The sequence below is a fragment of the Drosophila ficusphila genome, unplaced genomic scaffold, assembly GCF_018152265.1.
Source record: "Drosophila ficusphila isolate 14025-0441.05 unplaced genomic scaffold, ASM1815226v1 contig_412, whole genome shotgun sequence".
NCBI classification, from domain to species: Eukaryota; Metazoa; Arthropoda; class Insecta; order Diptera; family Drosophilidae; genus Drosophila; species Drosophila ficusphila.
The window spans coordinates 6608401-6633509 of record NW_025064326.1 but is presented as its reverse complement, the minus strand read 5'-3'; the positions used below and the strand labels follow the sequence as shown (position 1 = coordinate 6633509).

General features: G+C 41.0%; 1 protein-coding gene across 1 annotated transcript in view; it reads left to right on the top strand.

Annotated features, from left to right (window-relative positions):
* The first annotated feature begins 8132 nt into the window (after positions 1-8132).
* LOC108098331 (protein spire) overlaps positions 8133-25109 on the top strand; it is a 37470-nt gene continuing 20493 nt past the window's right edge. Inside the window, 2 exon segments of the mRNA XM_017201159.2 lie at positions 8133-9304; positions 19048-19112. Coding sequence (XP_017056648.2) covers positions 8716-9304; positions 19048-19112 — 654 coding nt within the window. The 5' untranslated portion in view covers positions 8133-8715.

Here is a 25109-nt window from a genome sequence, read left to right as displayed (position 1 = left end):
CAGCGTGTAGAATAATTTAATTGTAAAATTGTTCTTACAGATTGAAAATAATTATTCAATGAATATTTAAAGCTTTTCTTTATTTGAAAGGATAATTTTCCCTAGTCACTCTTTTTATGAGCACCATAAAGTGTCACCCCCCATCGACAGTGAAAGTGAAGACGCCTTGTTAAATCATTTCAGTCTCCTTAGTCCGGGATTTAGTTGACTTGATTTACTTTGCAACCCACAACGAGATCCGCTTTGATGTCTGCCCACCAATTAAGGATTGCAACCGCAGACAATAAACCATCCATTGTCCGCATCCAATTAGTTGGCTCAAACACCTCGGCTTTAAGCCAAGCGGAGAGCAGCTCCTGTGCAAATGCTACTGCCACAAATCAAAATGCTTTAAGACTAAACAAACCGAAAATGAAAACAAAACGGCGAGGAAAACCGAAAAACCGAAACAAGACGAGAAAACCCAAAAAGCAAAGTGCCAACTTTCATTAAAAGTATTTCTGCGCTCATTGCCAATGCATTCAATTGTGGACTTTGTGGCTCTTTCGGAGTCCCATGCCTAGTTAAAGCCTGCGACTTGACTTTGACCACCTCCTGTTGTCTGTGGGCCTTGTATCGCATCCAATCCTCATGATCTACAACACACCGTGACCTTCTTTGCCTTCTCTGCCCAAGAGGAGCTACGTGTTGCACAGAAAGAAAGGATACTTTCCTTAAATATAAGAAATAAAATAGCAATATCTTCATTAATTCAGTTTCTATAAATTTATTATTTTATCTCACTCTTCTGATTAACCATGACATTCAATATTTTATGTAGACATATCTCTGCCACTTTTTATTCCAAATCAAGGCATTATAAAAGTCATCGTATCGATGATCATCAGTAAAGTATCAAACATTATTTTCCGTGCAGAGAAAGACTCGCCAGAAACGGCAGACATTCGCACACAAAATTTGAAAAAGTAAAACCGTCGAAGGAAAGTGAATTTCTTTTTAAGCAAATCAACTTGCCACGCCCCCCATCGGCCCCCAGACCCCACTGCCCCCTTGTCCCCATGCGACAGCTAGGCCCGGAGATTCACAGATTTTTCGGTGAAATTTCATGTGCCATTAAACTGGTTCTGTCAGGCGCTGGCCTGTCGATCGGATTTTCTGCTGGCTTCGGTTTGGCTTTTGGGCCTGTGGGTCTTGGTTTGCTTTTAGGTTCGACCATGGCAGCACTCCTTGCAAAAAAAATTGTAAACAAATGAGGTTTTTGGTCTTTGGGTTTACCGAATAAAGCAGCTGTAAAAGGATTAACTTGTCTAATATCTTACCAGAAATTATGTTGTAATAAGATAAGTGTTCTTAAATCGATTGCTACAGTACCATATTATTATATAAATTTTAATTTTAATTATTATAAATTAAGTTTTTATAAGTATTGCATTAATGGATGCATATTTCATATTTTTTTATTTTAATAAAATCTTACTCAATTCAAAAATAAATTTTAACTAAATTGAGCGTTAATCCTTTTTTTACAATTGTGCTTGTAGGTTTTTGTTTAATCGTTCAACCCCTTCTGTATATCACTTTACACCTTACAATTTTTTTGAAGCATAAACCTCAGATCCTGGTACTCGGTTTACAGGGTATCCCGAACAACTGCCGCGTGTGAATGAGGCATGTGCACCCAGCTCCCTTTGTCATCGCCCACATGCCGTGCAAAACATGCTTAATTTTCATTTATGCCCAGCCATTCAAGTGGCATTCAAGCGGCAGCCGAGGAAGCCACATCCTCCATGAACTTCTCGTGGGCGTTGCAAGATCGCTGGCTTTGGGGCAGGATTTCGGGGGGCAAGAAGGGGGGAGGGGAGGGATGGCCGACAGACACTTGCCGCACTTGCCACACGCTGCGTTGCGTCAGTTTAGTGTGTCAGAAGCTGCAAGAAGAAAGTTGCTCCGGGTTCGGGTCCGAAATCCAGCCGATTTTGATCCGGTTTAGTGATCGCTGCAGGTTCGTTGTTCCTTCGATTGGGGAGCGGTGTGTGCTTTTCTGCTTTTCTGTTTTTCTGCTTTTCTGGCTTTCTGCCTCAGCAGCGAAAAATAGCCGTCCACTTTCGGTCGCAATTAATTATGCGGCGGGCAGCTGAAAATGAAAGTGCGCTCAGGTTGCAAGTCCAGATCTTGGGTTCTCACTCTCTCTTTTTTTCCGACTCCGACTCCGACTCCACAGAGTCCAGCGAGTCCAGCGGCTGTGTGGTCGCCTTTCCTTCGAAATCTCAGAAAATGTCGATTTGTTCCCATCATTAGACACCAGGCAACTTTATTCCTGGGATGCAGAGAGAGAAATATAATGGTTTTTTAGGGTTCCAAAGTTGTAGGTGCCATAAACATAATATTTCTTACCACTTACTTATTAGGAGATAAAAAATCATTGGAACAACTACTCATATTTATATGTATACATATATTGGTTTAAATATTTAAACTATATAATCTTTACTGTACTAACCGTTCTATTTTTCCTGTGTTCCTCGAAAAGTGAGAACGTTCTGGCGAAGATCTTCATTATCATCAAACGAGAACGCCGATCTCGGGGACCAACTCTGTGTCCGTCCGCCGATGGCTTCCCATCGAGATGTCGATGTCATCGTGGAACATAGCGGCCCATAAAGAGTTTGCTTTATGCCCGCCGACCGACTCGCAGGTGGTCACTTAGTTTATGGCCGGCAACCGCAAGATCGCACACCGATCCTCGCTGATTTGTTGTCGCCATTCCGAGTCCGAGATTACGGACTAAAGGCGGCTAAAGTGTTCTCCGAACACGGCCACTAAAATATTAACCAGAAGGGGGAACTGAAGCCAAGATTACTCAGAAGGATTTCGTGAAATATAAATTAGTTAGGGATTTCATTGAGTACAAGAATCTAGAATCATTAATACAAATGTTTAACAGATTGATTTTAGCAGTTAGTTCAATCTTTATAAATAGGAAGTTTAAGCAATTGTTAGTTGCCTTTAAATCTTTTTAACCTTCTTCATATCGATTGACTCATCATATTATGTTAGACTATAACTTTTATTGCCCCAATCATGTCCGCCCACACTTTGATGACCTTTTCCGGCCGTCCAGCAGATTCGAAAGAGGGAAAACCTAACTCAAATTTATCGGGCTGTCAACACGCCAGCCCCTCTGGGGCTACCGATCGATTTGTTCCCATGAAAAGCTCATTTCGGCTGTGCGCCAATAAAAATTAAGCGCCAGCCAATAAAACTTGTAGACAATTCTGTAAAATAAACAAGAGGAAAGGCCCACACAAACTGGCAATCGATCGACGGCGGCGACACGATCAGCGGTTTTATTTGATCTATTTGGGAGTGAGACGCGGAGACTGTGACCCCGTCAGCGAAAAAGTTGCAGAAACAAAAAGATCGCAATGCAATATGGAAAAACTGGCGAAACTGTGGCATGTTTTCCCAACATCAAGTTGCCTCCGAGTTGGAGCTCATAATCGTTTAGGACACAACAACCAAAAGCGCAGACTGCTGGTCTCGGCGCAAAATAACTCTAGACACAAATTATATTAATGGGCTTTTGTTTGTGCTCCACTGAAGATCGGCCGGTGGATCGTATATAGATTGGGGGAGTGGAGTGCGCCGTTTTGTCTCTGCACGAATCACGTTTTAGAAATTGCATTGCGCATGGGAGGCAGTCGAAATGATCGGCCAAATACTAAATGTGCCCCAGTCGGAGTTGAAGTTAAGCACTGACAAAAAATTATATGTATTTCTATAATAAAGTGTATAAATATCCTATTTTATCAGATAAAAGAGTGATATCTGTAGGAAACTAAAAATAAATAAATTCCCACGAAAATAAAGTTTTCAGTTTAATTGAATTTGAATTTGAATTTCATGTTTCATAGACCCACTTTCCTTTGAAAATATGTTGTAAAATTAAACATAAATAATCTAGAAATATATTTTTATATACATATACAATTTCTCAATCTTTAACTGATTTTCTCCCCGTGTACTTCTATTCAGCGGCTCAAGTCGGAATTAGAGACACAATCTCTTTGGCTGTCAGGGCTTTTTGCGCAAGTTCTGGATGTGAAGAGCTTTTGGGCAGGCGGTCTTAAGTGGCACTTAGTTTTAATACGCTGCCCTACCGTTTAAATGGGCCTCTCTGGCTCGCAGGCAAATCGCAGTTGGCTGAAATAATTGCATGAACACAAATTGGAGCGCGCCGCATAGGAATCGTTCTGCGATTTCGGTGATTGCGGCTCTTCCGCCGATTCTTCAGCTTTCTCCGAAGGTCTTCTGTCACGTCTACTTGAGCACGGCCCCCGATTCTACACTCTTCCCCCAATTATAGTTCTCCGATACGTTAAGCCCCCCGCATCTGAAGAATGCCTTATAGCCGGGCGAAAATAATGCGTATTGTGATCATTGAAGTTGGCCCAAAGAAAATAGAAAATATCATTTACTTCCCAGCGGAGACATTCTTTTTGTCATTGGCGTTTTCTGGGTTAGCCGGTGTGGTATTTGGCACTTGGGTCAATGTTCCACATGTGGCACACTATGATGAGGTGATGAGTAATGGGTGTCAGGGGGCTGTGGAGGCTTCCCAAGCCGATCCAAATTGCAGGTGGTTGAGTTGAGGGCTAATAAGAGGGTTCTAGGATCCATAGAAAGCTGGCAATTTGCTTGATTTGCATTTTCAAATTAGCTGGCATCTGGAGGTGCAATTATGAATGGGTATTCTAGGCCCCCCATGAATTTATATCCCATTAAAACGCGCACAAAATTCCCACATTCGAAAATCCAGATCGTAATGAAGACATGAAAAAATTGATTACTTGAGAAGAACACGTACGATAATCATAACTCCGCCGCCCTTTTCACACCGATTTCCCCTTCATCACTCTTTTTTTTTTTTTTTTTGTTTTGTTTTTTGTTCTCCTGGCCAACTGCAGGCTTTCAAAGGCCTAATTGCATCACGTTTTTAGAGCAGCTCCACAACTGCAGCAGGGGCCCAAACATGCCGACAGAATATTACACAATTGTAAAATGCCAGGAGACAGAGAAAAGCAATGCCCATTAGTTGCAGTGCCGTGATTTCCACACGTGAGTCGAGATCCCCGCCTTGAAGCCAGACCCTCGGCTTCCGACTCCCAGTGTCTATATCCATCCGCCATCTGACGGGTTGACGGAACGCCCCAGCTGACTGGCAGGTTTTGTCCATTTGCTTTAATGAACGCCAACTCGGCGGCTGTGACAATAATAACTATTTCCGAACACATCGCCGGAAAGCAGACAAGTTAGTTCTCTAACCTTAAAACCTGTGTAAGTAAGAACAAAAATATATATTTATAATGTTCTGATGGGGTACATAAAATTATATTAAAATAAAGCAAGCAGAAATACTTTAAAGACTTACAATCTAAGATTACTTTAGCCTATCAACTTGTAATTGAATAATTTCACAGGTAATTTATATTCATTGCAGCAATTTTCCAGGTAATTTATTTTGAGCCAACTACAAAGTTTGCATACCCTTTTTAAGGGCCCGAAGTGCAACTGTTTCGGCTGCGGATTTATGCAACTTCTGGGCAAAGTGTCAAGCGCATCGAAGCGTTGCATCCTCTGCAGAAATTGCAGCAACATGTGGCAACCATCGTACGCAATCTGTAGCAACCAAATTTGGCCAAATGGCGAACTCACTTACCTGCGTCTGACACACATTTTCCAACTCCCATTTTGCGTTTGGTAGAACCCAGCTAAATGCTGGCCTTTAGACATTGTAGTAGATCTAACTCTGGCCAAAAACGGATGCACATTTCCGGTGTTATTTCGAGGGGAGAGGTTCGCGTTGCATGACAAACAATGCCTCAGAATCCACGCCCACCTACTGACCAGCCAAAGTTGAAAGTCCAGCTGCTATATATAGTCGGATATAGGTATGCATTCGTATATATCTGAAGCTGGGCTGCAACTGGGAGCTTGGCCAAGTGCCACCCGCGCGACAAACGTAATTGACCAAAAATGCAACGCTTGGCTGAACCTCTCCAATAGAACAGCACTCGTCTACAAACAGGGAATGGAGTCAGTGGAGAATTAAGCCAAGAAACGACTAACTGATGACCTATAAAATAATAATATGATTTAAAATTGTTTTGTGGAAACAATAAATTAAAATATATCTATAAAATGAAAATCATTTGTGAGCTTACAATCAACAAATAACTAATAACTATTAATGAGGTATAAAATTACTTTCTGGAAAAGGGGGAAAACTGATTAATATGATTGGGGAAATCAGTTGATTTTTTATACTTAGTTTAATATACAAAACATTTCTTAATATCTAGTTCTAAACCAATTCTAACTGTTTGAGTTATTTTCTTAACCAAGCTTGACATGCTTATACCCCATTTTCCGGGGCATCATAACTACACCTATTCACATATGTATGTTTCGGGCTTTGTTTTTCGCATGCACATTTATTTGGCTCTGGCCCGTTGAGTTCTGCGAGTTAAAGTGAGTGATTCATGCGAGTCAGGTTGCCATATTGTGCGCAGAACAAAGACTTATTCGATCCGAACCGATCTGATCAAATCCAGCTGCATTTTCCGACAGCCAGCAGTGGGTTGAAGTTCGCCACCGGCTGTTGAACCCGCCATCTAAGCCAAGAGATCTGTCTGCGCGATTTGGCCAATAATTATGGCATTTTATTGGGTGTAAGCCAACGCAGTTGGCTAATTAATTCATTAACGATTGGCTCATAAAACTGCGACAATTGCCGCGGCTGGCTTCTGCGGCTTTAATGACAATCCGCGCTGTCGGTGGTGTCGTCATCTTTTTTTTCTGGCCAGCTGGGACGACCAGTGGTTCCCTAGCGGAGGACACACTTTTTATGGCTATGCGGTGATGATTACGTGGGCAGGCTCCCCGGCCAATTAATAAAGGCTTTCTGTTTTTGCCTTATTTACTTTTTATTTTTTTATTTTTTGCCATCGGACAAAACAAGTCGTTAATGTTTACCGCAGATGCCGATGCTGTAATAATATTGTATGCAAATCTCTCCCCCGTCCAGCGAATCGGCATTGATATAAAGTTTCAATTTACGGCTCATATATCATAAGTTGGCCGGTGGGCGGGGTGCTGGGCCGTACTTATGGGGCTTATTAACTCGTAAAAATGCGCCTGTCACTGATCTTTTAGTTACAAATGTTGTCGGATGCTACGCGGTTTTCCAGAGACCTTGAATCGCCGATCGGTGAAATGCCATCCAGATTAGTATCTTCTGCGGTCGTATCGCATTTTGTGGGGTGATTTTCAAATGTACCTAATTATTTTTCCCCTTCCAAGATCAATAGTTTTTTTCCTAGAATTTTTGTAATTAAAAATTTTTTTTATTGAATATATTCTTAAAGGATTCTTACATGGTTCCTCAAATGATAGGTACTATCTTATAGTATTTATATTGGTAAAAAAATACATATTAATAATTTAATTTTATTAATTATTTATTTAATGTTTTTTATTATGAAATACTAGAAAACTACAATTTTTAAAATTAGTATGTAGTTTCAAATAAAACTCCCGAAATTAAGAATCAAACCAAAAGCAAAAGTCTCTTATCAGCAAATAACCAAAGACAGCGAAAACCGGAATCAAAATAAAAACAAAAAACCAGAGAGCGAGAGAGCCTACTTCCAGTTGAAACGAGAGAGAGAACGCTATAACCGACTGCCTCGAATAACAGATACCCCTTACTCAAATAAAAATGCTTAATGGGCCCAATGAATTTATTAATATTTAAATATCTTTTCAGATAGCAGAAAACGAATCATAAACGTGGGCGTGACAAACTTAGATATGCATAAGCTTTTTATTACAAACAAAAATGCTGTACCACTAAAATTTGGGCTAAGACCGAATTTTGTCTGATGTTCCTGATCAATAATATGTATATTGTCTATAAACACAGGTGGAACTGCTTCTGTCAACTTGTTATTTACTTATCAACAGACAGAGTATACCCTATTTCTCTACGAGTAACGGGTATTAAAAAAAGAGAGAGCGCGGCTTCCAATTGGAACTGCGAGCGGTTTCCAAGCAGAAATAAATTGTTAGTCGCGGCGAGCGGACGTGTTTTTAAATTACGAGCGGAAAAAGCAAATCGAAAGAAGTGCGATTACCGCAGAAAAACAGAGATTTAAAATTATAAGGAATAGAAAATAAAAAATATTACAAGCAAAGTGCGCGATTTCCACCACTTGCAGTGTTGTGAAATTACCAACCAAAGCTAACGGCAAATGCGAAAGCCGATTCAAAAAGTGCACACACAAAAAACGTGACGCCAGATTTTCAATATTCTCAAGCCGAAAATCATGTGTTTTTTTGTTATACCCTTGTGTTTTGTGTTAAATGTAGTTGTTGACAAACCGATATATTAAATTGTGTGCGGCGAAAATCCCTTGCTTAGTGTTTGTTATTATTAAATTCCCTTTATCGTTTACCAAACACAACAAAACCAACAAACCTGAAGAAAAAAAATTTAAGGAAAACGCCAACAAACCCAGAAAACAAACCAAAAACAAACCGCGAAATTTGCAGGTTAGCCCAAAAGAGGCGAAAAAATCAATTATATGTTGGCCAGTGCCGGATTTGCAGTGGAATCGGGTTGAGTGCCATCGATAGCCACACAAACACACAATAATGACGGAGCACCAGGCGGAGGAGCAGGCGGCCACGCCGCCCTCCAAGGTCAAGGCCACGGCCACGCCCACCCCCAACTCGAAGTTCAAGGACGCGAAGGAGGAGGGCTTCCTCTCCACCTCGCCGGATAGCGCCAACGGCGATGCCCAGCAGAAGCTGCCAGCGGACCAGCTGGCCATCTCCTCGAACGGCCTCCATCCGGAAAAGTCGGGCGGAGCCCGCCCCCTCATCCTGCAAGCCTTCCATCGCTGCTCCTCGCCGGAACAGTGCGTCACGCTGCACAACATCCTGGACTCCTTCAAGGCCCCCCTGTCCGAGGATCAGGCCTGGGCCCTCATCCACCAGTTCGCCAGCCTCTACCACCAGGTGGCCGTGCAGGCCCACTCCTGTCCAGCGGACTACGAGGCTTCCCTGCCCACCGGATTCGAGTTGCACTTCCACCGCGACGGCAGTGTGCACTTTTCCGGCCAGGAGCAACTCCCCGCCAGCGAGGAGCGGGTGCCCCAGGAGCGGAATCCCCCGGAACAGGACGATGGCGGGGATCAGCCGGATCGCAGCTCCAGCAGCAGCGCCATCGCCATCAACCGAGGTGAGTAAAAGTCAAATTTAATTTATATTTTTATTTGGTTACAGTTAGCGAATTTTTCAAAAATATTGCGTTAGTATTTTCAATTCAATGTACTTGGTAGAAGTATAATATTTATGTTGAAAAATTGTCTTTTAATAATACTGATAATTGCAAAAAGTATAAAAAACTATTCCTCCTTATCTGAGCGATCGTCATGAAAGTAACTATTAATCTTTCGGATCTGTATAGAAACGGAAAAGTTCTATTGAACATTGTCTCATGAATTAATTAATACCAAAAAAAAAAAGGTGATTCTCTATTGATAACATAATGACCCAAAATGACATTTTAATGAGAATTTCTTTAGGATTTACACTGGCATTGTTACCATAAATTCTTTAGGAAATATAACGACTTCCTTTTCTTTCCTCAATCTCCCTCAAATTTTTACTTCGTTACTACTAATACATTTGCTTTTATTTTATATTATTTTTTTGGGCTGTCAGAGGTCAGTTGGGTGTTGATTTCAGATGCGGAACTGTAACAGTGATGAAAACTGGGGCTGTGATTAGCTGGGCCGGAAAACCGGTTGAACTGATGCCTCGCCGGACGGGGCTTTGTCTTTTCGGCAAACGCTTTCATTTTCAGTTAATAAGGCACAGTTAACTTCTTTCTTTCTGGCCTTTTATTTTCGGACATTTGCCGTGATGTGCGTTTCCGTGTGCCATCCATCTGACTATTGGCATCGCCGTGGCCACCATCGGAATCCCAGTCCCAGCGCTTTCCAAACAAACAACCCACACTATCCGACACAGCGGGCCGATGATGACCTCTGCATTTAAGTTATGCAGCCAGCTTTGATTGAGGTTTTTCTCCACTTCGGCCTTCTGTCTGATTGCGTGCTGGCTTGGGAAAGTGTAAACGGTGACTCCCATGAAGAAGGTCCCAGTCTGAGGCATTTTTCACTTTCTTTTGTACCTCCGAGTGCACAGGAAAAAATTATATCATTTAAAGCACTCAGTTTCAAGAAAAAAGTATAATTTTGTAAACTAATCAAAACTGTTCACAATATAGTATTTAATACATAACCCATTTAAAATATTGTTTCTTATAAAAGGAAGTGGTCTTAAATACCATTTGTTTTCTGTGTAACATTACAACTAGATCTTCTTTTATCCCCCCTTTCATTTTCTGTAATTGATGAGGGATGCTTTTTGTCTCCCGATCTACGAATCTACAGAACGTGTCTGAGTCTTTCTCGCAGCTAATTGTTTGGTGATTCGTCTGGGGGAACTGTCAAAATACAGGTCGGTAATCTATCGGCTTTTAGATAAGCCACGTTAATTGGAAAATGCGTTTGTGAGTGGGTAGCGATGGGGATCTTCGTTCTCCTAGGTGGCCCTTAATGTGACTCACGCAGCTTTTGGCCTGCAGCATTAACTGCATTCTACTGCATTTTTGTATGCCTTCTGAGCGATGATCTTTGTTCGGACCACTCTATTTGGCCAGGCCAAGTCCGTTTATAGCCAGCTTTGGTATCGGCGAGGCCAATTAGTTAGCTCTTATAAGCAATTAGCCAGGTACATGGCAATTCTTAAGGGCACGCAGATACAGGAAGTTGCTTGGAAATATTAATTAAATTGTGTATCTCCGAGTTGAAGGAACTGTTAACAAAGTAGCTGCTTGAGATTGAGAAATGTAATATGAAAAAGCCTTGAAGGTACTACATTCACTCGAATAAATTATTTGAAATCGACTGTCACAAGTTCTTGGTTCTTTTAGAATTATAATTTGATACGTTCAGTTTCCAATTCACACGTAACCTTTGTTTATATTTATCGTCCAGACTTTCTTCGGGGCAAACAGAGATCACCTTGTAACACCTTAATTGCCGCTAATTTAGCAGCTAAAATCCCAGCCATAAGGTGAGATATCGAAAGGTTTGCCTCTGTTGAACCTCGAGAACCGCCAGCAGCGGCAATTAGTCTGCTCAAACAAGTTATTACAGATGGTAGATGCCATCGGGCCACAGCACCTTCTAATGGTCTTTTTTTTACTGTTCGGCTGCTTCTGTTTTATCCGAATAAAATCGGTGAAACATTTTCGCAGGTTACATTTGCGCTGGGGGCTTTGAACTTGCCGCCTCGATTTCGATTTTAAACGTTGATTTCAGTTGGTCTTGGAGCGAAAATCGCGCTACATCGCCTCCTGACAACCGCATCGTCGGGCACAGCGAATCATTGATTGTGTCGAATGCCGCTCCAGACCCTCGGAACATCGAAACGTCGGGATCCCTCGGGAGCCACCCGTGGCACCCATGGTACCATGGAAATCGAGGCGTGGGAGATGGAGATTTTGATGGGAAAACGTCGACGGCGCCGTCGGGTCGCCGCGCCCTCTGGCGCCTCGATTAGGCGCGCAGCAATTTCCACCAGAGTTTTCCACATTTTCACGGGCTCACCGATAAAATTGGCGCTTGAATCTGTCAACACACAAACTCGCCATTACGTTTTCCAGCAGGCTCTCAGAAATTTGGACAAATGGCCTGCCAGCAGGTGATTGGGTTATTGAAAGTTTTCCACTGGAAAATCGCCCACGTACTGTGAAGCCTTCTCCTCAAGGTCACGGGTCATGCGCAGTTCTGGAAAATCGGAAAACCAGACTGTGCAAAATGGAAGGGGGTTGAAAATTGTTGCGGTAGGTTCTCTTTTTTTTTTTCCCAGCCAGCTGTTGATTGTGTTTTACTATATTTTTCGTTGAGTTTCCTTTGATTCATGGCATTTAATTTGATTCTTCCGTCTTTGAACTCATTTCACCCGAACTAATCAAAACCATCTCGAAGAAAGCTAGAAAAAAAATCCCTTTTGGGTCTCGAATCATCCGCTTGGGTGATGATAATTCATTTTCATGTCTATGACTTTCTTGTTTTCACTGACAAAGCAAACAACTGGCCGCTCAACTGGTTTAATGTTTAAATAATTACACTAAAAATTACCCAAACAACGAAAAATGCCCCAAAACTAGAAAACCCAAACAAAATTATAACGAAACTAAAGCTCAGCACAAATTGGTTCAGTTTTTGCTGTCCGTTGTTTGAAGGAAAAGAAAAAGAGGCTTGCTGGAAATTGTATGTTAAATTGGTCGGGGGGAAATTGTATCTAATTTCTGGTTAGCCCCTGCTTATCTCTTTGTCTAGTAAGAGCTTTGGGTGAGGTCTAAATGAAGAGTTACCAAATGATAATTGTAATGGCCGCCTATTTATTAAGCCAGGTTATTGGGCTCAATTAGCTATTAGAGTTGGGGATTTGGAAATGGCTTTAATTTAAGCTAAGGTCACTGGTCTCTTTCCTATCATTTTTTACTGATCATTAACTAGAAGACCCTACTACCGTGGAAAATATATTAATACAAATAAAAATCTCCTTATAAGTAAATATTTATACTAGCTCATCATCTACTATTTCCCAACCGCAAAACATTTCGATTTTGCAACTAAGGTTGACTTGTAGCCCACTCGAATTTTCTTGGAATCTGGGACCATATATTATGTTTATTTCAGATTAGGTAGCTGTCTGAAATGCATTTATTATAAGGTTGCTGCAATAGCTTGTGTTTTTTGAGGGGACCACACCACGTGCTCTTGGTTTTCCGCGTTGGTTTATATTTTTTTGACACATCATAGACCCAAATTTAATTGCCAGCTATTGTTGACGCTCCAGTTTTTGGGACACAATTAATATAATAATTTTTTCATAATGACAACAAATGACATAAGCACGTCGACGAACCTGAACCAAATTTCCGAGACCCAAATGCGGTGGGTTATTTTTGTGTGCGTTTTTGTTGGGCCTCTCCTAAACTTGTCCACCTGTGCAGTTTGCATTCGAGTTACGAAATCCGCTGACCATTGACTGCATTTTGAAATGGAAATACTTTGTGTCGCCTTCGGACAGAGACACTGAAGACTTGGGTTTTGAAAGTGCGTCCCAGGCCCAATAAATCACACGATAATCCAAATTGGGGCTCGCTTTTTCGCTCCGTTGTTTGGATGACACTTGGAAAAGAGTGTGTGGTCCATTGAGCTGACATATTTGAAATCCAACCGATCGGGGTGACCCTGAATCGCCTGTTTACGCTCCAAATTATAAATAAATTTTGATGCAATTAAACGCAATCGAAAACGGCAAAAGTCGTTAGGTAAATGCGCCTTCGATAGAGCTACTTTTCGTATTCCTATCTTATCGTTTTTGCCAGTATATAAACCTTATATATATAGTATGTCATGCCGGGCGGTTAATGCATGTGTTGAAAGTATATATGCCAAATGTGTGTCGAGTGGTAGTCGTATAAACAGCTTTAGCTGCAAAGGTAGACAAGAAACTTGCTAAAAGGTTTGTTAACCCGTGTTTCCAACGAACGTTGGTAGAAATCTACTCCATGGGAACCTGACTCTCGGATATGCGATAAAGCCGACCCAAGTTAAAAGAAAGTGTTGCCGTTTGATAAGCTTTGGCTTTTTTTTATTTGATAAAGGTTATATTTATGGTAACTCTTTTGGGCAAAGCAACTTGGTTTAAAAGCCGTAGGTTGACTTAAACAATATATACCTTTTAGAGCTTTCTTTAGATAAATGTGCCACTGATAAGCTGGAGTGTGTTTCTGAATGAGTGATTTGATTTCTATTTGTGGGAAAATGAGAGGTAACTGAAAAATGTACTTGACTCTTGGTTATACCAATTAGTTTGCCATATTTGCGACAGCTTTCTAGATTAGATTATTGGATTATAGCTGTATTAATAGATTAATAATGCCTGAAACGACCTTGTTGGGATTGGTCAAGTTCTAAAAAAAACTTTTATATATGAAATAAAATAACTGTGTCAACGCAATAAATTTATTTGTAATTTGTTTGCTCTTTAATTTTTACCAATGCAAATACACCGCCAAGGTTAATAGTTTAAGCATTAAAATCTCAATCAGTGGAACCTCTTGCAAAAGATTTAATTCAAAGCAAATCCAATTCAGTTTTTAGAAACCCACATACGTCTAATTTTTGCACCTTTCTGCGGCGATCGCTTAACCGTTTAATTTATGTCTTTGCGAGATACATTCATCTTCGGCCGCCGATCCAATTTCGCTTGACACATTTGCCAAGGGGGCGTGGGTGTCTCCGTTTCAGGCTGGGGTAATTCACCTTGGTGGCGATTTTCCACGGGGCCGCGATGACTGCGCAGGCGCAACTAAACTGTAATCGAGACTCTCGCTTTCTACGCGGCTTGATACCGCGCCTTGATGACTGTGAAATTAGACGGCAAACTGCAGATTGGGCCTGTAGACTGGCGATTGAAGACTGGAGATTGGAGATTGGAGATCGGGGATCGGAGACTGAAGACTGCAGAGCGGGTGCTGTCGTATATCGCTGTTATCATATCCGACCGACTAACCGACCGACTGATTGACTGACTCCGAAACGCGAAGCTCTTTCACTTTGCATATTGCCGGCGCTGAAATTACAATATAAATTTATATATACCCGTACGTATACAAGAAACAATCTTTAATCAGCATTTACGCTTTCATCTTTCACATTTCTCAAAAGAGTGAAAAACAACACGGCCATAAACAACAATTGTTGTTGGCAACACACACAGCAACCTGTTGACGAGTCGCTTGAGATACAGATACTCGGATAGCCGGCGATCTTCAGTGGGTTTTTTGGCCCGGCTTTGACTGCAAACTATTTTAATTTGGTGGCAAATTTGCATAGTTGGCATATCTTATGAATTTGTTCGTCTATTTGTCGTATTTAATTTGGAATCGGAGGCCATAAACATTTATAATTTTACTCTTTCTTTCTCGGTGGGACAAAAGATGAAAGCAAGAGTGACATTTAAAGCGGTTCAGGCCAAAGTTGGGAACCTTTTGTCTCCACCCTTTGTTCGGAATTATTTTTCAGGGCTTATGCAATATGGTAACACACGATAATTGAAGAATGGGGATCATGGATATTGTGGTTTTGGGCCTGATTTCGGAATGCCATTCACTTGATTGGAAATATCTTGGCAGGAATTGTTACTATACTGTGGTCACAATCGGATTTTGTTTGGTCTTTATTTTTGTGGGGAACATAGTCGTTTGTATTGTGGATTTTCTTATGATGTAAAATAGCCATCGTGAATGGACTCCCAAAAATGTAGCCTGGGAACTTGGAGGAATTATGGTTTTTGAGTTAATGATTTATGAAGTAATCTCTGAAATAACGTTATGGGAAGTACGGTTATAAAATCTTTAAAGCCTCCTTAGATTTCGGGTTTATTTTGTATAAAAAGTTAAAAGAGAGAAGGCATAAAAAGCTATACTTTACTTTTTATATAAATATAAATTGTGTTTGAAAATCAAGGTTATTACAGTTCGATTCTTGTTGTAAATCTGGTTCCGCTCTATTGTTAAGTAACCACTCCAAAACCAACGCCCGTTATTAAGTTAATTGCCATCTATCTATCATTTCCTGATCCATTATTCATCCGCGCTTATTAATTAATTAATAATTTGAATGTTAAGACGCGGCATGCACTTAAGTGTAGCCAAAACAAAACGGAAAATAAAACTGGAGGAAGGGGTGAAAACTCATCAACAGCTCATTGCCCGCATTGATTGATAAATATTTTCAAAAACCTACCTTAAATATGTTGTAAGCATTCAACGCCATGTGAAAAGCATGCCAAAAAAATTCCACAGCTGTAAATTATGGGTTAGAAACAAAGTTGAAAAGGCAAATTGAAAAAGTATGTTTGTGTTTAAAATGCCGACGATTTTTACATTTTAACGCCTCAGCGGATTTCGCTTCGTCTTATTTATTTTAGCAAAGAAATCTGCATAGATATCGCAGTTTTTGCCTAGATTATTTATCAATTTCTACAAAATATATGCAAACAAAAAGCAGGCGAGTCGGTGTGCGGTTGCCGTTGACTTGCACATGACTTTCCTGACATTAGAAAGTAAATTGCCATGAGGCCACTTGGTCAACCATCAGAGCCATGCACTCCACCATCGCCACAAAAACCCACAGCCTCAGCTTTAGCTTTAGCCTCAGTCGAAGCCGAAGCCAGCATTTATAAAACTTTATTATATAGTTTTCTATTGAACCTGATGAAATGCAAGTGGAGGAGGACTGGGATGATGAGATTGCCGAGGCTGTGGAAGGCAAACAATTGAAAGTCAGGCTAGCAAAGTGCTTTGGCTTTATTATTATTAATTGGATTCGACGGGTGGAAAGTCCATTGTCTGACCCTGAGACTCTGGCACTGGTTTCCCTGTACTTGGATTTATTTTCGCAATTTACCAATCGGAAATGCAATTTTCTCCATTGAAATTCGAATGTCCACGCTTTTGAGCGCTTCCACGCCAATCTAATCTTATCGAAGTGGGTTTGTTAATTTCGTTTCTTTTTCATTTTTGAGCGAGCAAAGTGCAAAACTTCATGTGTACAGGAAAGTAGAATCCCATTCTCATCGGGCCGAATGTCGGATCACCAATTACCCGACTCAAAATTGACGCATTGGCCGGTGATTCATTCTGAGATAAGAAAATGTGATTTTATTTATTGTTAACTTTGCGCAAGCCTGTGAGGCTCCGCCAAAATAAACGTATTTGAACTCTTATTAATCAGCATCTAGATGAGGAAGCACTTATTTTATTTATTTATAACAAAAGAAAGCAATAAGGTTAATGTATGGCCCATTTATAACTTCCTTTTGCTCAATGGTTTATGTTTGATACAAATAAATATTTTAAATCTTATACACCAAATAAATTTCATCAGCTATAAACCCTAATTATTCACATATGTTGCCTGATCTGCTGATCCTCACTGAACTTTCAAACTGTAACGCTCGCAAACTTATTCAATAACGCTCAATCAAATGCACATGTTCCCAGTGAAAAAAGCGTTACGCCTGTCATATAAATCAAGCATTAATAAAACCCAAATTTGCGCAAATTTCGACAACATTGAAAAGCAAATGGCAGAGGAATTCTTTTCATTTGAAATTCTTTGCTAAATGTCAATTAATTATTAACTGGAACCGCCTGCCTGCTTCGGAACATGAAATTTATTATTTAATTATAAAGTCGCGGCATGTCTTGTTTGCGTTGGTATTTTGGGTTGAATTTGCCTAAAACCCTGCTCCTTTCTGCCTTCCCCCGAAAAGTTGCCTGTGTCCGCCTGATTTCCTGCGAAAATGATGGACAACCCAGCCGGAGTTAAAAACACATCATAATGATATCATGCTGGGGGCATTCGAGCTCATCTCTTATTTTCGTGTGCAGCCTTTTTTATACTATTTTCCTTTTTTTCGCTTTGTTTCCGAAAAACTGTGTTCTGGTTGTACGACCGCTAACTCCACTAACTCCACTAACCTCTGGTTAGGTCAAGAGTTTAATGCGGAACCGACACAATGGAGGGCCAAAAGATTTAAGATCAAGTGTCCGTAATTCATGGCATGTATGAATCACTCTGGGATTGTATAACTTTTGTTTTTGCTTCTTTGCGGTAGAAAAAAGTCAGGTAGGGAGTTTTAATTATGAATGTAAAGAGCGGAAAAGGTGATTTTTTTTGAGGATAAAGCAAGAGCTTGATTCCCCATAAAAAATATTTTACATATCTAACAAGGTATATTAAATAAAAGTTCTCATTTTAGGCAAATTTTAATTGTTGTTAAACTGAAAGGATTTTTTTTAATTTTAATGATGTAACCCCTTTCCAAATTTGCAAAAATGGGTTTGCTTAAAAGTGACCAAATACACTACCATACATTTTCAAATTCTTTTCTAATTCAAATCAAGTTGATTGCAACTTGCCTCGCCGGCTGAAGTATTTATTGCGGGCATTTAAAGTTTGGGTGTACCAACCGGTTGGTCAGTCAGTCACGCTTAATAAACTGCAAAGTGGAATTGCTGGGCCATGATATGGGTGTACTGCTGGCACCCCCACCCCCTCCTCGCTTTAAACCCCCTTTTTGCCATGACTTTATTGTCACAGCTTGTAATCAAAAGCCGGCCGGTCAGCAAATCAAACCGAAAAGCGACTCGGGCACCTTGGACATCGGCTGGCGGCGCTGAGTCAACTATTTTTTACTCAGTTGAAAATTGCATTTAATTGTTTAACAAAATGCCGAGCGCGTTATGTGGCTTATAGAGATATGAGTTATAATACAATTGCTCGAGTTGTTGTCCATTGACAATTTTCCGGGCCCCTCCTAGTCCCCAGTCCCCAGTCGCTAGTCACAAGTCACCTGTCCCAGTCCCGCTCCCCTTTACCGCTCCCCCGATACTGCTCCCCCGTAAAGCTCCCCCGATACCTCCCCACCACCCCTTCTGATCCACGGAACTCCAATCTGTCTGTCTGCACAACAAGTTTATGATTGCTGAACCCGTTTGCAAGTTTTGTTATTTGTTATTTCTGTTACAATTTCTACTATTTTATTTTTTTCTGCTCTTTTTCCCCCATTTAGTTTTTTTTTTTATTTGCTTGGGTTTGGCCATCAAGTGCGGAAGTTGGCGAGCCAAGAAAATAGAGACTCGAAATGTTTGCATATTTTAAAATGCAATTGGAAAGGTGAACAGTTTCTGCTGTTGTTTGGCTTTCTGCTTAATTGCAATTGACTCGTTTATGATTTTCCGCTAACTGTAACCGAATTTATTGATTGCACTTACGAACGTTTATTAATTTACAATGTTTAATCTTCGTTTTGTTTACCCAACAGCCTTCGACAACAACAACCATCATCATCATCACCATCACACGCCGCTCGTTGTTTCGCATAGAAAGGTGAGTTTACCACGGATTGCTTTTGACTACATGAGATCCCCTGTTTTTGGATTTTAATGGGCCGTAAAGCCTTTAAATATCTTTCACGTGTCCGCCTGTTGGTGACTATTAAGTGCCCTCAGATTACAGACTTCAGATTAGAATTATGGCCCGTAAAGTTCACTCAAATGAGTTCATTTCGTGGCCATGTTGCTGTCTTGTTACGGTTCCGGTTCGGTCTTGAATTAAGCTCTAATGATTAACGATAAAAGAAATGGGTTCTCAACGGGCAGAAACGATTTCGAATCAGAAGAGCGGAAGACTTGAAACAAGAACGGATAATATCGAGTCGTTAAACGCGTTGAGTGTCGCTTAAATGCACTGCACTAATTAAGGCTTAGCTTTTTATTAACAGGTTATAATTCAGGTTTGATAGTATTCTTACAAAAAGGTTTGCAAAGAAAGCAAAGGAAATTTTAATTGGAATAGAAAGGATAAATCAATAAATAAACATAACAAATAATGAGGGTAATAAAAACTTCAGGTTATGACTCCAAAGGAAATCGTGATCTGAAAAAGATTTATAGTTTTTTTTTATATATAGAACAATCGGATATTCTTATGAGTTCTTAGTTGAGCGTTTCTCTGCCCTGCAAACTCCAATGCTCCTCTTTTCAATCAGCGCCAAAGAAATCCCCCACATGAACACCTATCTGGAGAGGCCCGGAGCTGACATCAAATTGAACAGGCCATAAAACAAAATGAGCTACAACAAGTAAGACAAGCTGCCTAGCATAATGTGTGAAAGTGTTGGCGGCCCAACAGCAACATCAACGGATTTTATGGCAATTTTAGCAGATGTTCAACACAGCCGCACATGCGAAAGTGTTTTCCTCAAAAAAAAAAAAAAGCAGCCCATGAAGAATGCACTTTAAGGTTTCAGTTCCCATAGGCCAGCAAAGCCAGCGGAAAAAAACCGAACCGAACTCAGCCGAAAAAGTTACAGAAAACCTAAAACGAGGCAAAGCAGCAGAGGAAATGCGCAGGCGCATCGGCGCACAGAATTCACATGATGATGATGATCGTTGGCAACCCTGGTCGGGGGCAGGCTTGAATCGCCGGCGTGGTAATTAAAACCGCCAGCAAGCAAACGCTGCAACAAGAGGGCCAACTGCATTTGGGCCCCAAGAAGATCGTAACATGGAAGCGCCAAGTTTCTCCACGCCTGGAAATTTTTAATGTATCTTTTAGTTCAGCTCGCTGTTGTTATTTTCCCCCTCATGCCACATCTACGAGTAGATGCCGTTTTCAATTAAGTGTTGTGCTGCCTCTTCGTAATGGGTGTGTGTGAGAAATATGCATGTTTCACCGCTCAATGGAGGTCGCTCCTTAGATACTCGGCCATATTCATTCTACTACGAGCACAAGGCAATTCCATTGTCTCCGGGGTTCATGAGAAATTTCCGAATGCATTCTGGGGTTACCTTAAAATTCTTATAATTTACGATCGTAAAAGACCTCATTTAAGTCGGATAGCACACATTCCTCCATAAATATGAATGTACTGCATGGGAAAAGTCATCGGTTGGAATTCTACTTACCTCAAACTCATTCCAAGAGAAATGAATCACAAGCGATTACAACTAAAAATTGCACTCGATGGGGAAGTATTTAGCAAGAGTCGCCAAAACGCAATAGATATACTATGGTAAATATTTACCAATTAACCCAGCCACCCAGCCACATTGTGGGTCCCCCAAATTGCGATCCACTAAATCAAGAGGCACGTCAGCGGCCCAAAACGAACTGAAATTGGACATTATTATACAACAATTGCAAAAATTACCCGAGGGTTGGATTGTCGCTGGTAAGGTCAGTCCTCCCCCTCAAAATGGAAAATGGGCGTTAAAAGTGCGACTGCAGTGCGCAAAAATGTATACATTTGTTTGTTTTTAAAGGCCCCCCGACAACAATTGAAATTGAGTGGAAAGACAAAAAAAAACAATTGCCGGGAGACCAAAGACTTGAGAGTTAAGAGTGACAGCGCGTGCAGTGACATTTTCCGTTCGCAATTGCACTTTAAGCAAGTTTGACCTTTGTTTCTGAGACTGAGAGCCGCGACTTGGGCCCCCAGAGTAATTCCCATAGCTGTTGCCATCGTAAAATGGCCAAGTTGGGGTTTATGTTATGCAATCGCCAAAAGGACAGACCAGCGATGCGGAACCTATAAGCGGCTATCAAATGACAAAACAGACATCATCATTGCATATTATGCAAAGTACAAAAATTGATGATCACATATTCGCCTGCGCGCGAAAGATAGAAAAGAGATATGTTTATGGCAACAAATTGCAGTTGGCAGTTGGAAGTTGGCGGTTGGCAGTTGGCAGCAGGCAGCCCCACTAACCGCAGAAGACTTCATCGCTTTTCCGGGCTCGTGATCTGCAACTAACCGCCTGACTAGTTGGCTTAACTCACTAACTGACTGAATGAATGACTAACTGACTGAATGACTAGCTAACTGACTAACTGACTGAATGACATGCCGTCTGCCTTTCGGGGATGCGGACTAGGAAGTCGGTGGCGAATTTCTGCGGTTCGATCAGCCCACTAAGGTCGCCTAGAAATCCGTAATCCATATCCCAGATAGTAGTGAGTCAACCTATGATGCGCTTCGCCACACTCCACTGAGTGCGGAGGAAAACCGAGAGGGAAGTAACAAACTAAAGACTAAAGACTCTAAAGGTTTCAATAAGGGCTTGGCCAGCTAAATTGTTGCGCCTGCATTGCCATAAATAGCGTTTCGTAGAGTTTGACGGCAACCCAAAAATTTACATTGCACAGGGGGCATTTTTGTAATTGGTTTATGGGTTTCCGATACTTTTTGGGTGCGCCAACTACCCGAGGGAATCGTAGTCGGAATCGAAGTCGGAATCGGTGGCTTTGACGGCTTTTGAGTCCGGCAAATAGGATTACTGCTCTTGACAGGCGGGCTTTAATACTTTTTTGGCTCTCTAATTTCCTTTAATTGGGTTATAGGGGCGAATTGCCAAATGAAAATGGGGAAGGGCACAATTAAGCTGGAGTGGAAGAGGTAATGATGCCGGAAGACCATTTCCGATCAAGGTTAAATCACATAACTCCTTTTGGGAAATAAAATAAGTGATAGTTTGGAACATATATAATTTACCTTAACCTTGGTTTCACATTCTTACAATGTTACATTTATTAATTAATGGCCTTAAATACGCATTCTATATGTATTTTTGTTTTTCCCACAAAAGCTTTGTCTTTACGTGATACAATTAAAAGTAGTTCTACTCAAACTACAACGCAAACTAATTACTTATAGCACCCAAGGCTGTTATCTGGCTACTAATTAAACATCCCATTATTTAATTCCCTTTAATTGCACAAGGTTGTGTAATATTTATAATATGCAGCTTAAAACCTTAGATTTTCATCTCCGAATCTCTGCTAACCTCCATAATTTATCCCGACGTCTTAAGTCTAAATTCATTACACCGAACAAACAATTATTTCGTTATGAAACCGCTTTTTGGTTGTCAGGGCTAAAAGTCTCGTGCAAAGAGTTTTCATATCTCCAAAAAAGATAACTACACGATGGGCAGAAGCCGTGGCCTAAATTTATGTAGATATCGGGTGACACATCGCAGACCAGAGTAATGTAATTTGTAGCAGACTTTAAATTAATTATCAATTTGCCGGAAAATGAGCCAACATATGGCCATCGATGGGGTACATTTTTCACCAGTGAAGTCAGTCGATGAGCAATTACCAATGCAAACTGCAGAGTTTGTGAGTACTTCGCCCAAATATTAACTCCCAATCTTTACAGTAAATATTTTGCATTAAATAAGGCTCTCAAGTTCCCTTCCTTTTCGACTTAAACTCAGTTTTTATCGCTGGAAGAAAAAAACCGAAAAAAAACGAAATAAGTCATCGCTTTTTCAGAGCGTGAACAGCTGGCCTACCTGTTCCATTTAACTGGCCCGCCCGTACTTTTATGGGTTCAGTTCGTCCCGGTGTTTTCGTACCTTATGCTCCAGTAGCAACAACAGGAGCAGCAACATCACAGCAGCAACACCAGTAACAGCAACACCAACACCAACAGCAATAGCAACAGCAACAAGCAACAGTTGTTGCCACTTCCACTTGCAACTTTGGTTGCTGCTGCTGCCGTTGGCTAGCTCCAAAAACAATGAGTCGCCTCTGGATGGCGACTTGGTTGAGTGCCTCGCCGTTTGTTTTATGCTTCGTCTGGTTCTCTGGTTTTGGCTCTGGTTCTCTGACTCCGACTAAAACCACGACTCTGGATCCGACTCGCAGCTATAGCTACGCATTTATAATAGGCCAAACATGCCACAGTGGGACTAGATTAATTAAAAAACCAGTATAAAATTATTTTAAATGTACGATTATTGTTTTTTTACTTTCCTCTGCATTTAATCAACATATTTAAATTTTCATATATTTTAAATTTTCATCCTGAATCTGTCACTTTGTCCCACTGTGCCACTCGATGCCTTTTGGCTGCTCGCCTTGGTGACGGCGCAAACGCACCGCTCCATGGCCCATTGTTCTAGGGAATCAATCAATGGATGGCAGCACAGCACCAGAACTGCCAAGAGGATGGGTACCTGGCTACATGGGGATTCGATGGGGTTGGGAATGGGGATGGGGATGATGACCATGTTGATGACGATGACAACGCGCGCACGACGTCAACATAAAAGTGTCGATCAACTAAACGTTCTCGGGCCTGCGGATGAAGATGATGGCTGTAGAGGGAGTGGACTTGGGGATCGGGAATGGGGAATGGGATATGGGGGAAAAGTCTGAGAGGCAGCCAAGAGGCAAACTTCATGGCTCGGCGGAGCTGAAGCTACGGGATTGTCTTTGGCGCTGGGGTTCTCTGGAGCAATTGTATTCACGAGCGTCTGTAATTGCATGCACCGCCGTGCTTTTACCCATAAATCTAGTCACACTGGGAAAATAATAAAATCTAGACGTATGCTCCTTTGTTCAAGTTAAAATTAAATTAGGTTTTAGATTCAGACTTTTATTTAGTATTAAGCGAATCAGTAATAAATGGGTAATTAAGTAATGTTGCACCTAACTTTCACCATTTTTGTGGCTCATCGCAAATTCAAATGGATTCTGACAAAATGTAAATTGTATGCTAAAATCATCGGAAGTCTTTGCTATATTTTTTTGTGAGTGCATCTCCTTGAAACTTTTCGGCGCCCAAACAAACATCAAATGTTTGAATTGAATGCATGTCAATACTTGACGCCTGCCGCCGTTGACCGCCCATAATTTTCCCCTTCCCCTTTTATTTTCGATGACCGTTAGGCAAACAATGAAATTTCAAGAACCCAAAACCCACAGGGAGACACTCAAGTGCTGCCCCACTCGAAATTAGAATAAATGCAAACGACTTGGACTAGCACTTGGGCTTTTCTCTGTGGGAATGAAGCCATAATTCGTGGCTCTCGCCATACGAAAAACCCAACCCATTGAAACCCATTTCTGGGCCTGCCAGTTCGTGGCACATGGACGTGATAAAGGACTCATTAAAACATCACTTCAATGGGCCGGCCCAGCAGCCTCCAAATACGAGATGCAGTTGAGGTCCCGGGTTAGAGATACACACCACACCAATGCCAGACACTCCACTCACTTGTTCAATTGCTCTGCCACTTTGAGGCCCCCAAACAACAGGCCAAAAGCGAACCAGTCTTTTCTGATACCCTTATTTCGGGTAAATAGTATGGGTGGTTTAAAAAAGTTTGCAAATATTTGTTAGCAAAATACCTAATATTTATTTAATACCTAATAATTTCCTAATATTTCTAAGAATTATTTCAATCTCATACTACTTAAATCTACCTTTTTAATAGTAATAGAATATAACCAAATCATTATTGTTTGGCGTTAATAATGAGTATCTGGAATTCGCCAACTCCTTCCAATTTTGAGGAAAATAGAAAGAAG